General features: G+C 31.4%; 1 protein-coding gene across 1 annotated transcript; it reads left to right on the forward strand.

The window, feature by feature from the left end:
• Positions 1-13,477: 13,477 nt before the first annotated feature.
• Positions 13,478-15,895, forward strand: LOC101504423 (E3 ubiquitin-protein ligase WAVH1-like). Its single transcript, XM_004509660.4, has 2 exons — positions 13,478-13,934; positions 14,046-15,895. Exons 1-2 carry the CDS (start codon positions 13,647-13,649, stop codon positions 15,633-15,635), a joined length of 1,878 nt encoding a protein of 625 aa, XP_004509717.1. The 5' UTR covers positions 13,478-13,646; the 3' UTR covers positions 15,636-15,895.
• The last annotated feature ends 1,490 nt before the right edge of the window (positions 15,896-17,385 follow it).

Genomic DNA, 17,385 nt, shown 5'->3' on the forward strand with positions numbered 1-17,385 from the left:
TATATTACATGAAAATTAAACTCAAATACTAAATATGGACCATGATTCCTTTAAGTTAGAGATTTTTTGTTTTCACACAATTGGGACATATGTGATCAATATTGTGATCGAGTACTCTAAATTCAATTCAAACTCAATGTTTTAGATTCTAGAATTAAAATTTTCATTTTTTATACCATACTCTGATCTCGATCGAACAACCATTGTAACCCCGATTATATAAATTCTGCGAGTGCATAGATCTATCTATATTTATGAGTTTGACATGACAATAAAGTTTTATATTACTATGTACAACCACAATTGAACCATAGTTGTGGTCCTTAATTATAATGTCAAAGTTTTAGGCTGTGTCAACTATATAATCAGTTTCTACCATAACAAAGTTCACGATCCGATTGTAATGCTCCACTGCTTAAAACCTTTGTTGCGAACGATAATTTAAAAAAAAAAAAAAAGACATTAAAGACTATTTTATCTTTACTTTTAAAGATGGATAGAGGAAAAAGGTACAAGAAAGAACATAGATCATGGTTTGATATGGTGCCAAGGTCATGATCTTGTGTAGAATTTTATCTGGCAAATACTAGTTGACATATGATGCGTGCATGTGTAAACAATACAAGAGTGAAATTAATTAGAACTAGTTGGTAGCAATCCTAGCATTTATGGAGCATGGAATGCATGTGCGCACAATTATTGCAGCCACACAATCAGCATTACCAACCTTCATAAAAAGCCTTTCATTCATTCTTCACAATATATAGAATGATTTTTGGACCCCATTACACTAGATTTGTGTAACTAACTGTCACTATGGCTTTATCTTATTTCTCCGTATTAATTTAAGTGGTAAAAATATCTTATAATCTTTTAAATTTAACTCAATTTTTGTTTAAATTTTTTAAATTTATTTTATTATGATTTAGTCTTTTAAATTATATTTTATTTGTACGGTTAGTTTTTTATCTCAATTTTGATAATAATTAGTTCAATTGAAAGTTTCCGATCATTTGAAACTCTATCAAATACTATAATAATATGTCTCTCATACTAATCATTCAACAATCAGTTATCAAATCTTATAAAGGATATATATTTTTTATTTTCTCTACAACAATTTAAAAACCATGTATTTCCTTAAAAGCAAGGTAATCAATGTTTATCCACATGATTAATGTTTTTAACTTTCTTCACATGCAAAGTAGTTTCGACGCTCAATTTGTTGTGATGTTTTGATTAAATCTTGACATTTCATATCCGTAATTTAAGAAAATTTTCAAACTCAAATGATTGATATATAATATATCTTAAAGATTAATGGTGTAAACGAATGTAATTTAAATGACTGAATTAAAAAAATTAATAATTTAAGCGGAAATTAAAATAAATTTTAAATGACTAAAGTTGTATTTTTGCAAAATTAAGTTATATACCATTATTGGTAGTTTGAAGGTTTCTCAATTTCTGATCATCAACCATACACGCTCTAATAAGAACAAAATAAATGCATATGGTACGGAAAAAAAAAAATCATATTTTGCATAAGAATTTTCTTGTTTGATTAGTTAATTTATATGTTCTCCTCTTTACCAATATGTGGTCGATCATAGTGATAATAGACTAGAATACCTTAAGTAAAGGTCTGGGGTCTCTGACGAAATTTAGTTACTATTAAACATTAATAAACATTGATAAAAAAAAGTGTGAGAAATTTCTAAAATATTTATTTGGAATGATGCATTTTATTATCGATAAAATAAATGCAACAAAATGCACATGCAATGGTGTGAGTGACTAAGTGGTTGGATGTGTGTTTTGTAACCATGTTGTAATAAAGAATGAGAGATTATGAATGTAAAGTTGTTGCTATGATTTAGAAGTACAAATGCGTATGAGTTATGGGCGAAGCTTGAATCTATGATTCAAAAGAAAACTCCCAAGAACAAAAGCTCATTTCGTTAAACGGAATGTGAACATTTGAAAACTTTTAAATGTATTGTGAATTAATTATTGAAGGCATATATAAATATTAATGACAAGTTGTGAACTCTTTAACTCCTTAGTTCTCAACATATATAAATCTTGGGACACATTAGTTGTCACTCTCCACAACTCATCACCATGGAAAGTTTAGTCTAGATACTACTATAATTAGTATTTTAAATTAAGAGTCCAAACAAAAAGAAAGAGGCTTGGAAAGTTACTCATAAGTCAATGTTGTTGAGAATATAGGAAGGAGTAGACACAAAAGCAAAGGATGTTGTGGGAATCATGAGAAAAATCCAAGTCTCGCGTCAGATATTTGACTTGTTTTACTGTGGAAAAAATAGCCGCAAGAAGCAAGAGCGTAGATTTTTGAAGACATATCAAAAGTTTTGAACACTCTATCTTGATTAGATAAAACCTAAGAAGAAGTTGGAAGAGAAACCCACATAGTAATGGCCTGAAACGAGAACATAGTTCTTATTGTTGAGATAACTTAACTAATTGTTTCTTTCGATGATTGCATTTGGATAATTTATCAAAATGGATATTTTAGGTTGGTGAAGATGAGAACAAGATTGTGTTGCCCCATATTCAAGTCATCACAATAGTTCCAATGCATGAAAAAGCAGGATAAGTATTCCAAATCATGAAATTTATTCTTAGAACCTTGAGACATGCACTTTCAACTTAGAATAATGAATTTGGAGTTTCTATATCTCATTAGAGTTATGGAGATTAATTCACCCCATTAAATCACATTATTGAAGGAAACCACATTTCTCTCCTATAAATAGGAGAACTTGTGAAGAGTGAGAACATACAATTCATGTGAAGAACTCTTTAGAGAGTTGGATAATACTTGTATTTCCTTTTTAGAGAGAGAGTTTTCATCATAGCTTGGTGAGAATTGAGAGTGAATTTGTATATCATCCGAGAATGTGAGATTGTTAGAAAGATCTTTAGAGATTGAGAGAAAATTTTGTAATCTTACATTTTAGTAGAGATCATTTTACTGAACTATGTCTCGTGATTTTTTTCATGAAAACTTTGCTTTCATTTCATCCACTCTGCTCTAATACTATTTTATGCTTTTGCAAAACACCCATTTTACGTTCATTGAGGAAGAAATAGGTGGTTTTGTTTCTTAACACTTTGAAAGTGATTGCGCCCTCGTCACATATCGTAGTGGTAGAGAAAGAGGCATAAGGATTTGGACAAGAAGATGGTGTTTGAACAACTCACAAAGTAATTTTGGAGCTAACAACACTTATGTTAATGATAGTGAAGTTTCATTTGTGGCTTGAAAGGACTCACAACACCTGGAAGAGGACATGTGAAGAGTGAGGAATAGAACAAAATGTAAACTCTAGTATATATAATGAATAATCACTACAAGAACGAAGAGGAATACCTTGGGTCATAGGCCCTAGACAATGATAAAAGGCACTTGGAAAAGTCCTTTTTTCAAGGGACAAACAAGTGCCATAATGCCCTAGGTATAATGTAAGTCGGAATGTCATAGCTAAGGTTAAAGCCCTCACAAATGCAAGTTTTTTTTGCTTTTTTGAAAAAATTTGAACAATTGCTAGGGCCAAAGCCCTAAAAAATGACTTAGGGCCAGAGCTCTCATTGCGTACTCAAGGCTAGAGCCCTCACAAAATTGATGTGAGATTGCAAATACCCATTGCCAATGCCCTCGCTATCTACACGTGTCAGATGCATACAAAGGGCCAATGCCCTCGCTATGTAAACGTGTCAGATGGACACCAAGGGTCAGGGCCATTGCAAATAGAAGATGTCGTCCTCGCTAATGATAAGAAAAATAAGTATAAAATTTATATTTAATATATATTTAATATTTACAAAAATAATTTATTATATATATAATCAATTGTTTTTTATCATTATAATAAAACCATTAATTAGTATCCAAATATTCAAAACAAAAATAATGTCACGATAAAAAAACTCAATATCTCTATAGTAATATGTATTCTCACCTTGGTTCTGATTGTCAAAATTATTTAACATTTCATTAAATGATAAATTCTCTTGGTCAACAAGATTTAGAAAATTGAGACCATCAAAAGGAAGAACAGATGATCCGCATATTTGCATAGACAACTCAATTGAAGTAGTTGACGATGATTGCACATGAAAATACGTCGAATGATGCGGCTAATTCAAATCAAGTCAATTATTATCAAGCAATGATGATGTCATATCTAGTTGGTAATATCCTCCTTGTTGATACTGGGAAGAATATTGATATGACGACGTCGACGAACGAAGAGGTCACAATGGTTGTATCTGTTGCTCATAATTATATTGGTGAGGTGGTAGCATATGCTCATGTTGATTATTATATTGAGAATAATAGAAAGATCTATTTTGCATATGGGAGGAATTTTGAGAATTACGAAACTGCTTATTGAATCTATTCTCAAACTTTTGTATTTTCTCCTCCTCCTTCTTCATGATAGTCTCCATAAGTCTTTACATCGACTCCTCATGTTCTTGTCGCATCAATCGTTGACTTTTCAGATGTTTCTCCTCCATCTCTAATTTAATCATATCAATTTTATCTTGTATTGCATCATGGTATGAACGACCAGTACTATTATAGTTGGATGAATTAGTTGTCTCAACATACATTTCTGGTGATGATTTTTTCAATGTACATAAGACACCAATATCGTACACCCAACTTATATTCTTCCCTCCAGTCACCCCAACCCACTTGGTGCGCTCAATAGCTTTTATCTCCTTTACATTCGGTGAACTCTCAGACTAAGATTTGCATGTCTCACACAAACTTCATTCATAGTTTGGTTATAATATTGTTGTGTAAATAAAAAACAATTCAAAATTTAACAAATTAAATATATAAATGTTAAAAATATTGTAACAAATGTAATTACACATGTAAATCAAATTTGAAAAGTTATACATCAACATTCTTGACATGAGCATAAACAAAACTTCTTTGCCCTTATATTTGTGGGTCTTGATGAACACCTCGTAATCTTGGACTAGTCTTTAAATTTCCTTCTCCTAAAAAAATATGAAAAAAAGACCAATAAAGAATTAAATAATTTAAGTAACAAAATAAATAATTAAAAAAATAAAATAAGTATATCATTCAACGTTTAGTTTCTACAAAATAGACACAACCTCCTATGTGTGTGCTTCTGCCACTATTCGATGCTCGATTTTTCTTTGCTTTCTCGGATTTTTTATTATTTTAAATTATATGATTTCAATAGTTGCACAACGCTTTTCAAATGGACAATGCAATCAATTTAGAATATTTCATACTATTGCGTATATCTCGTTGCAAATCAGAGAAATGGACATCACATCTTTAGTTAAAAATATTCATTACATGTATCTCATGCTCAACCTTCCACGTTTACAAATTTTGTAGAAAAAATATTTCATTAAAATAATATTTAAATTTAAAGACAAGTTGAAGTAAAATTAAAAGTAAAACATTTATTTAAGTATTACTTACTTTAAAAGCATAAAAAAATAAATACCAATTAGTCATATTTTATTGATTTCTTACTTCACCCCATGTTTTATAAGTTTTTTGATACTTTTGTTTCAATATTGTGTTGACAACAGATGCAGATTCTACCGAAGGGATAAATATGTTAAAAAGTATGTTATAATAAATTATATATAAATATTATGGGTAAAAATATTAGTCATAAAATTAACAAAGTAATTAATAAGTACTTACATGTGACCAACAAGTGTTCTAACAATTTGACCATGACGATCAATATAAACCACGTCGGGATCAAAATGATCAATCTCATTAACTCCTCCATATACATGTGGACAATCTGTCAATTCAGCTTTAGGTGCAGACAATGTCCTAAACGATGGTGGAGGAACCAAAATAGAGTCGTTCAAAAGAAAATGGCGAACCTTATGACACATAACGTGTTTCCCTACTATCAGATCAACCACAAGTTGGTGGTAGGTCAAATAATCATTCTCCAAATGCCATATACATACATACATACATACATACATATATATATATATATATATATATATATATATATATTAAGAATAAATTTACATAGAAATTAATATATAATTATGAAATAAATTATCATTCAACGAGAGAAATTATTGTTACATCATTGTCATTTGAGGATAAAAATAATTAGATACATATTATAAAATTATATATATTACAAATTACTATCACTCAATGTTATTTCTCATTAGAATCTTCATCAAATTCATCATGATTTGAATTCTCCTCACCTTCTTCTTTGCCATCATCTCCATGAACTTCTTATTTGGTAAATCATTAAATAAGTGGCATAATATTCCAATTTCTAATATATGCTTCATCTTTCAATTCAAGATCATCTGATTCAATTTGATTTGTTAGCTTTGTCTTTATTGTGACACACCAACCTCGTTTATTCGGTCATGTTGACAGATATGAGACATAATACACTTGTTTGACATTTTGGGTCATCACAAAAGGGTCAAACATTTGATTCCTTTTGTTCTTATGTATGTCAACAGTGTTAATATTAGAGTTAATCTTTGTACCTCTATTTGACAGGTCAAACTAATTAAAATAAAATAACACTACTTTTTTAGGATAATTAAAGTAATGTAACAAATTTTGTAAATATTTTGAATCACGTCATAGAAGTCACATTCTTTGTTTTTAGTGACACCAGTCATGCACACTCCACTACTTATTTTTTCTCGACCGTTAGTTCAATCTTGAGTATGAAATTTGTACCCGTTGACAACGTAAGTGTGTCGTGATTTGAATGATGAATTAGTGTAATTAGATAAGTTAATTAGTGTTTGTTGAAAGAAGTTGGAGGCATGAGATAAGTTAATCTAGTGTTTGTTGAAGGAAAATTTTATTAAATTTTGATGATTCAAACAAACAGTAACTAATCCCTTGCTAACAATAATTGTCACAGGGACCTAATGGAACAACATTACCAGGACACAAACCAGACCTGCTACTAACTTAACGCATTAACTAACTTAATCTTCTCATAACACATTAATTAACTTAATCTTCTCATAACAGAAAAACAGAAAGTTGTTAAGAGAGGATAATACAATATAGTTGTTAATACTTCACATGCAGTAAATGAATGAAAACCAATACTTAGAAAACCAGGAAACCATGAACGAAAACCAGGAAATGAAAATCAAACAGGAAATGAAAACCATGAAATGAATGAAAACCAGGAAATGAAATCAAACAAACCAAGGGAAGCACATATTTTTTAAACAAACCAGGAAATGAAATCAAACAAACCAAGGGAAGCACATATTTTTTAAACAAACCAGGAAATGAAATCAAACAAACCAGGAAAGGGACGGCGACAACGATACTCACTGCGGCGACGGTGTCGGAGTTCGAGAGGGGGACAGTGACCGACTCTGAAAGTGATGGATTCGGTGATGGATTCGGTCGGCGATACTCACTGCATTTAGGGATTCAGTGATGGATTTAGCGATACTCACTACATTTAGGGAAGGGTTCGACACTTAGGGATTTAGGAATCAGATTCGAAGCCAAGGATTTAGGGAAGTGTGAGAGAAGGGTTCAAGTGTGAGGGAAGGGTTCAACACTTAGGGATTTAGAGAAGAAATGAAAACTTGCCAGAACTTATGATTTTAATTTTACGATATAATTTTCTAAATAATATAAAAAGATTTAAAAATACATTAGCGTCGGCCCATCCGATGCTACGTATTAAAAAAAATTATTAAATTAAATTAGTAAACTAGCGTCTGTTTTATTTTGCGTAGCGTCGGCCACTCCGACGCTAATCGTTAATAAAATTGAAAATTGAAATTTGGTGGCGTAGCGTCGGCCTGGCCGACGCGAATTAGCGTCGGGGTCGGGGGCCGACGCTAATAATGGCAGCTAAAATGCAATTTTCTAGTAGTGAAATTAGAATATATCTGGGCAGAAACTTGTTCACTTATTTGTATATATGTAAAATATTCTCGAATATAATATAAACAAGTGCTTACGTAATATAACATTAATAAAGTGTGTGTTATATATGTTAATTTAAAAAATAATTCAATAAATTTAACTTGATATAAGTAAGGTTTAACTTCAGTGCAATTGATCAACACATGAATGTCCACTGATTTAAATTCTTTCTCATTTGACCAAAAAGTGGACTCTCTTCCATGACGAAGATCACGTAGACCAGCTATCGAAAAGGCTAATGAGTGTCTTTTAAATGTTGACTCAATTTCATTTCTACTATGACTTGATGACATTGTGTCACTAAAATAATATGAACAAAAATGAGTTGTTTCAAGGTGTAGGTTAGATTGACATATTGATCTTTTGACTCTGGCCTTATTTTTTTACTAGTCGTTTTGAATCACTCATGAATCTATATTAATTGTAGAAATAGATATTACATGCATGAATTATATATATTAAATCGATTTGTATATATACATGTTAATTTACCTTTCAAATGGATATATCCATTTGTATTGAATATGTCCTCTAAGTCCGGCTTCGTATGCCAGATGCACTTGGAGATTCTCTATTGAATCAAAAAACTCGGGAGAGAGTATTCTCTCCAACATGCATAGTATCAAGGACATACCGTTCTCCATTTTGATCAAATCATACTCTCTTAATGTTGAAGAATAGAATTTTTTTAAAAATTGTCTCAAATCAACAAGTGGATATAATATATGTGTAGGGAGATAACTAAATGCAATCGAAAGTAAATATTCTATAAATATGTTAAAATCACGACTTTTCATTTTATTATTCCTTCCATTTTTCACATCATCACATCTTGCTAAATTAGAAGAATAACCATATGACATCTTGAGTTCTTTTATCCACATGCAAACAACTTTTGCCTCATTGGGAGTTAAAATATAATTTGTTCACAGTTTTTAGGTTTTACTGTTGGATTGTTCCACTAACAACAAATAATTTCGTCTGCAATAAAGAGCTAAGTCTTAATGAGCTTTTTCACTGTCTTTAGTATTTCCTTTGACATTCATAACAGTGTTAAATATATTTTCAAAACGTTTTTTCCAATATACATAATATCATGATTTTGTCTCAGAAGGTTATCTTTCCAATAAGTAAGAACCCAAAAAATGTATCATTTTGTCTAGTCGTGCAATTAACCATAACCATGAGGTTTCAAAATAACATCAGCTATTACTTCAACCTTTGGTATATCTTTAACTTGACCCTAAACTTGTTTAGATGTCAATCGAATGAGAGGTCCATGACTTCCAGCAACACCCTTCACAAATGCATTTTTATTTCTTTTAAATGGATGATTGTAAGGTAAAACCCTATGATGTGAGTCAAACCAAGATGTCTTCCCACCAAATTTCAATGTAAATGCTTTACTATCTTTCATACAAATAGAACATGCTAAATTATAGTGTGTAACCTATCCAGACAACATCTTGTAGGCTGAAAAATCATTAATAGTTCCTATCAAAGCTGCTCTCATAATTAAATTTTGTTTTCGAGCAATATCATTTGTTAAAAAACCATTCAACAACCTCTTTAAATCAGTAATCATTAGTTATAAATAGTTATCAATACATGATGTGGGATTAGATGGTCCTGGTATTAAAGCAACTAAGAACATATAAGTTTAAACATGCACATATACGGGGAAGATTGTAAGGGATGACAATAACAGGCCAATAAGAATAAGGTGTAGATGAAGCTTGAATATATGGTGTGAAACCATCAGAGCATAATTATAATCTTACATTACGCGGATCTAATGCAAAATCAGGATGTACTTGATCAAAGTGCTTCCATGTCAAACCATCTGACATATATCGCATTTAATCACTTGAACTTCTTCTATTTTTATAATGTCGTGTCATTTTGCCAGCAGTTTGCATTGATGCAAACATTATATGAAATCTTGATACAATAGAAAAATAAAACATTGTTTTTCTTGTAATCAATGTATCCCCTTATGTTGTATTTTTATTTGCAAGATATTTTGGTTCTTAACAAAATTTTCGTTCAAATAGGTCAACATCTTTAGTATCAAACTCGTTGTCATAAAACAACATACATCCATTGACACGACAATCTCTTCTTTTTTACATTTAATCTCAACTTTAAAACTAACTTTTTAGCATCATAATAGCTTGTTGGTAAAGTATCGTTTCGAATTAGTGTTGCATCCAACATCAACTTGGTCATAAAATCTAGGCACATATATGGAACATGAAATTGAGACGTCAACCCTAAAAGTCTAACACACATGGATAACTTAGAGTTAGGAGATCCTTCAAATAAAAGGTTATTTGTCTCGATCAAAAAGTTATAAATCTTTGAGCCTCTTCATTAAGGAGTTCATTTGCTTCGACGTCATATTGTTGTTCAACAAAAGACACATTTACTCCAAGAGCGTAGGAAATCATATTTTATCGTTGATCAAAGTACTCCTGATGAAACTCAACTAATGGACCAATAGTAGATGAAGCAATTGATGGGCCAATACTACTAGATGAAGCAATTGTTGGATTATTTTTAAAATTGACAGTTCAAAGAGTCGTTTCAACATGATTAGTCCAATTTTGATAATTTGGCTTAAATCCACCATTATAGAAATGATTCCTTATTACATTCTCATTTTCGATATTTGTACAATACCATTTTTACACAAACAACTAATACCACCTTCCTCTTGAACATCTAATACCATATTCCAGTTGTAAATGATTATTTGATCGCCCTTCTTTCAAGATAGTTTCTATCGTAAATTCAATTGCGATTTATTTTCTAGTAATACATACATATAAATTAGACAAGATAATCAAATTGACGTCCTTTCATATTTTTGGTAAGGTTCTATCTCATTCAAGAATATAAAAAATTCAATAGTCAAATAATAATTATTTTCTCATTATTTATATTTTTGACAAAATTTTAACAACATTTCACTTTGGTATCTAAGTAAACGAAAATGATTGTGATATATATATATATATATATATATATATATATATATATATGTCACAGTTAAATATGCACCCATAAAATAAAGTAAAATGATGTAACCAAGATTTTATCAAAAATATATAATAATGAGAATTTAATAAATAATCATGAGTAATATTATTTTTGTTATTCTCAAACTATCCAACTTTCACAATTTAAAATTTAATAAATATTAAGGAGCACAACTTAAAATAAGAGTTTACTTACTCAATAATGTATATTAAACCATAAATGGAAAACTAAAGATTTACTTACGATAATTTGTTATAATTTTTTTTTTCTTTCTTTCTATTTAACGGATTGTCCCATTAAAATAAAACACTATATTAAGTATAACAATATTCTATATTGTTATACTTAATTAATAGTTTAAAGTTATAATATATAATAATATTATTACAAATATAACATATTTATTATAAAATAAAAATAAAAATTTATATTAACATATATTTATAAAATGCACATATATAAAATAAAAATTTAATATTTTCAAATATACAAATTAACAATTTTTTCAATAAATATATTAACATATTTTTTAATTTCAAAAAAGTTGCATAATAAATACAACAAATATTATATATTCATAAAAATACACAACAAATACAATATACATTTTTTAATACTTTAATAAATAAATAAAAAATTTAACATTTAAAATTTTAATTATCACATTTTCTTATAAAATACATTTACATTATGAAAAATAACATACCAACCGTATTTTACACGTAACATTATTAATATACAATTTTAATATATCATTTAACTCGATAATACTTAAATCTAACCAATAGTGAGGAGTCGGGTTAGCCTTGCTTCGAGTAGCGATGGTTCTTACTCTCGAAATAAATTTGCTTCAAATAGCGAGGGCTTAAGCCCTCATAATGTATAAATGCATTTAAATATGGTGGGGGGCATGATCCTCGACCAGTTCTTGCAAGGCTACAACCCTCGAACATGGAACTGTTAGTAAAGTAGCGAGGGTTATGATCCTCGAAATAACCTTGCTTCAAATAGCGAGGGCTTAAGCCCTCATAATGTATAGATGCATTTAAATATGGTGAGGGCCATGATTTCGCACATACTAAAACCTAGAGATTTAATTATTCGGAATTGAATTCACGGGTAAAACTTGATTACAATTGGTGTAGGATTCCCTTTATATAGTGACCATAACTAAATTAACAAAAATTAATTAATTTATAACTAAAACTAACTAGTTTGTAACTATATTTAACAAACTTGAACTACATCTAATAAATCTTTAATTATATCTAAAATTCCCCCGCAATATGTAACTATATTAACAAACTTTCATCTTGATATGAACATTACAATCCAATATAAAGAAAATACAATATAACTAATTAAAATAAAGTACAAAAAAAACAAGAGAAGTTGACATTGAACTTGGTAAAAGTCGAGGTGTATAACTCATTAAAGTCTCTAACTTACTTTTGGGATCTTTTGAAAATTTTCTAATGTCTCTACAACACTCACTCCAACTAAATCAAGAACTCCCAATCTTAGGTGGTCTTCAAATGTCAATTTTTAACAAACAAAACTTAACTATCGCATAATAGAAGATCAAAGAGAATAATAACGGCTTAACTACCATAAGGTAGAAGAATAAATAATGAAAAATTGCTTAACCTCTATAAAGCAAAAGCAAAGAGACAGAAGATGTTTAACTACGATATGGTGTATATATATATATATATATATATATCTCGAGAGAAAAACAATGTTTAACTATTATAGAGTAGAAGCATACAATAAAACTAATAGTAGCTAATCAAGAAAGAAAAAACTTAAAGAAATATACCACAAAACACTTGAGGTGAATGAGAAACTTCAACATATTGAAAATATGTCACTTGTAATGGTGTCTTGCATGTGTATTCCCGTTCTCAACAAAGAAGATGTGATTGGTTATTGAGATTTTCTTTAGTAAAAATTAGGATCATCTCTTCAAAATGGATGTCATGACTCTATTGTTATGTTGAGAAATATGGTAGAGTTGAACACAGAAAAATAGTTAATTATTATTAATGTACTATTAGCTTTATAGAAGTAAATCTTCTCTTGTATGATCTACATGTGAAGGAGTAAAGTGTAATATTGCTCAAAAGCTACAAACTATAACTTCAATTTAAAAATCAATTATAGAAGCATAATCAATTTTGCTCGACAACATCCAAACATTAACTTGTTCAAAATAAACTAAACATAGACTTTAACCTTGGGTATATATATTTTGCATTATTTGATAAGAAATATCTCAAGTAAACAACAAAACAAAATACATTTTGGGATGGTGATATTTTCAGCTTGAAAACTAGTAAGAAAGGCTTTCCATTGTTCTACCAATTTAATATAAATAGGGTTAGCAGGAAGAAAAATGGAATAACAAATACGTGAAGCCTACTTGAGATAGAAATAGAAAGTAGCAAATAAAGAGTTCTTTGAATCCAATCCACTGCCTTTTTATAATACATTATTATTCCCACTTCTAAAGCCCAAAAGCGCTCTTATCTTCTCCTCTCAAACCTTATTATATCCACCAAACGAAACAATCAAAATCCTCATAGAACACAAAAAACACAACTCCATTATGGTTGCTGGATGGAGAATGCCGTTTTGCACATCCAAAGACAGAGAACCTAAAGCTTTAGCAGAACAACAATGGGACTTCGACAACATCAATGAAAGTCCTAAAGTTAGTTCTTCTAAGTTCACATTTTCCTCTACCCCGCCAACTAGTCCCAACCTCCTTTGTAAAACTTCTAATTCCAATTCTTCATCAATTCACGACAACAAAAGCAACAGTCCAAAATGGTCGTCCCCTAACTCACCACAATCTTATTACTCTCTTCTCAAAGCCACCTTACGCCTTTCCAAAGTAAATAAACATTACTCAAAATATACACACTCATTTTAGTAACATTTTATTTTATTTATTCTAGCTTCTTAACTAACATTTTTATTTATTTGTTTTGAAATTTTTGTGCAGAGTTTATGTGGAATTTGCAGTCAGAGTGTGAAAACTGGTGAAGGAAAAGCAATTTTCACAGCGGAATGTTCTCACATCTTTCACTTCCCATGCATAGCAACTCACGTGACAAACCAACAAATCGTCACATGCCCCGTGTGCGGAACTAATTGGAACAATCTACAACCGGAGAAAACCGTTGAGGAAAACAACACTACACAGAACGTCAAAACGACGTCGTCGTTTAAGCTTCCAACCTACAACGACGACGAGCCACTCTTGCCGTCCACTTCCGTTTCACGTTTCAACACCATTCTCGAATCAAACGAAAACGAAGAAGATGAAGATGAAGATCAAGAAGAAGTAGGAGATGAAGAAAACAAAGAGCCTATTGAATTTCAAGGCTTCGATGTTTCTTCAACGAGAACATTTGATTCGTTCTTGTTACCAGAGACTGCAATTGTGACATCGAATAAGAGCTTCGAGAATTTAGTTGCTGTGTTAAAGGTGAAGGCGAAACCGTATAATGTGGATTCGAATCGGCCGCCGGTGGATCTTGTGACGGTGCTAGACGTTGGTAGTTCGGTTTCCGGCGAAGAGCTTTTGATGATGAAACGTTCAATGCAAGTCCTGATTTCTTCGCTCGGATCCGCCGATCGTCTCTCCGTCGTTGCATTCTCCGGTGGATCTAAACGGATGTTTCCGTTGCGGAGGATGACTGGCCGCGGAAGGAGAACGGTGCGTCGTATAGTTGACGCGCTGGCTGTGAATGAGCTTAACGGAGACGGTGTTCCGGCAAGGAAGGTGGCGATGATGAAAGCTGCGAAGATTCTAGAAGATCGACGGCAAAAGAATCCCGTTGCTGAAATCATACTCCTTACAAACGGTGAAAAAGATAGCAGGTTATCATCTACGCGCTTCTCTCATTTGGAAATCCCGGTTCACGCGCTCGCCTACTCACACGCGCATAACGACGGCGCGTTTGCGAAACGCATCGGTAATATATTGCGCGTTGTTGCTCAAGACATCAAGTTTGAATTACAAAGCACATCCTCTTTGGAAATCTCCGCCGTTTATTCGCCTGAGTTGAGTTTCACCGACAAACTCTTGCCGGGATCCGCCGTGCTCGGCGATCTCCGCGCGGAGGAGGAGAGAGAGTTGTTCATTGAGTTCAAAGTGCCTTCATCGAGTGGGTCCCACAACCACGCTCTTTCCGTACGGTCCTCTTTCCGTGACCCGTTTACTCAAGAGATTGTTCATTCCAAGGAGCGTTTAATTATCATTCCACGCCCCCGATCCGTTGGATCATTAGACCCTAAGATCAAACGGCTGATACGTTTACACGTCAGCTCTCGAGCTTCAGTGAAGCAAACGAGTCACGAAACGGCTAACGAATGGTTGCGAAGGCTTGAAGCCGAAGACATGCGCGGACAGCCACAGCTGCGGAGCCATAAGCTGAGAACAAATAATAATTGTTTGGAGGGAAAGATGGAGCCGCTTACGCCGATATCGGCTTGGAAAGCAGCTGAGAAACTGGCTAAAGTTGCTATCATGAGAAAGTCTATGAATAAAGTCGGTGATTTACATGGCTTTGAGGATGCCAGATTTTAGATGTATTTCTTTTTTATTTTTAAAAGTGTTTTCTTTGGTTTATTGTCGGATAAAATGTTAATAAAAAGTTTGTAATAAACAAATTAAATAAAAAAAGGGAAAAGCATAAATAGAAATGGTCCATGAGTTATAATAGGGACAAGAAGTACCAAATGGCTAGGCCCTTTTTTTTGCATAGAAAAGAAACAGATTGTGATGGCCAAGTGAGATAAGGTATGAGGAGAATTTAAAAAATAAAAATTATCGGTGTGATAGTTTTAGTGCTTTTGTTTTCAAATCTATATAATTGAAGCTGTTGTTGGGTCTCATCAAAGAAAATGTTAAAAAATATATTCCTGTATAAGGTAAAAGCATTTTTGTATTTTTGCATCTTGCATGTGCTGTTAATTATCTGGTAGTGTACTAGTGTCCGGACCGGATGGTTGAGAGCAAAATTGGTGGGTCTCATTTCGAAATTGGAAGAGAAAAATTCGTAATTCAAATAAATTAATAAATATTATTTGAATGAGAGGGAGTTTAGTTTAGAGATATATAACAAAAAGTTATTAAAGATAACGAGATTGAAAGGTTGAAGATCCTGGTCCATCTAATTTTTGACTTATACAAAGGATTGTTCTAAATAATTTAGAAGTTTTTGGCTTTACATACATTGCAATTGCTTAGGGGTTTGAATTTGGAACTGGTTTGAATAGGAAAGTGGGGTTTTTGCTTTAATTTTCAATCCTATCCATATCCTATGCACTTGAGATTTCGTTGACGCTTAAGTCTGCATTTTATTTTAAAGTACACTACATGCCTAGGTGAAGATCTTACTGTATGTTTGATTTTATGATTGTTATCTAAAAATTGATTTGAGATTGATTTTGATATGTTTAGTGTATGTTTGATATTGCAGCGGATTTGATAAAATTATGGTAAATTATATGATTTTGTAGAAGTTTCACGGCGACTCATTGCAATTTTGTCATTCATTCTATGAAATTAAACATATATTTGTCTTTAAAATTGATTGTAACTTAAAGATAAGATGAATAGTTTTTAACTCGAAATGTAATTTGTGTATTCAATTTTATTTTTAACAAAGGTAAATTCATCTCATTTCATTAAAGATAAATTGTTGGATACAATATGAAATATCAATAAAAGTATGGATCTAGTTACAGATGAGGCTACCATTGCAAGAGCATAAATTAACTGTCTCATTGATTTACCTCCGAATAAACTTGACATTAGAGTTCTGAAAATAATTATCGACATACACTAAGAATCACTTCAACCTCAAACACATCTTGAGCAACACTATGAAATTTAGTCACTGGCTTATTTAGAATCCAACTCAAAATCTATACCCAATGTAGCGTCGTTAATAGTCCACTAACTTATTTGGTTGCTGCATCACATATAGGGACGAACCATTCGGTACTTGCAAAGACAAATTGACCATTGGCATCCCAAATACAGATGCTAATATCCACTCAATTATGACGCACCCGAAAAAAGACAGATATATATAAATATAAACTATTTTACATTTAATTTATTTTGAATTAAAATAATTTTATAAAATCAAGTCATTCTAAATTAATTTTTATCACTGCAAAACTAATTCCAACCATACACTTAATTATCTAGACTTTGCTTTGTGATATCTATGTGTAACGCACTACATGGTGGGGTTTTGCTTCTATGGTGCCTAACAATAAGTTCAAAGAATTAATGAAAAGTTGAAGCGAGCAACTAAAATTATGGA

Source organism: Cicer arietinum, chromosome 7 (assembly GCF_000331145.2).
Source record: "Cicer arietinum cultivar CDC Frontier isolate Library 1 chromosome 7, Cicar.CDCFrontier_v2.0, whole genome shotgun sequence".
Lineage (NCBI taxonomy): Eukaryota > Viridiplantae > Streptophyta > Magnoliopsida > Fabales > Fabaceae > Cicer > Cicer arietinum.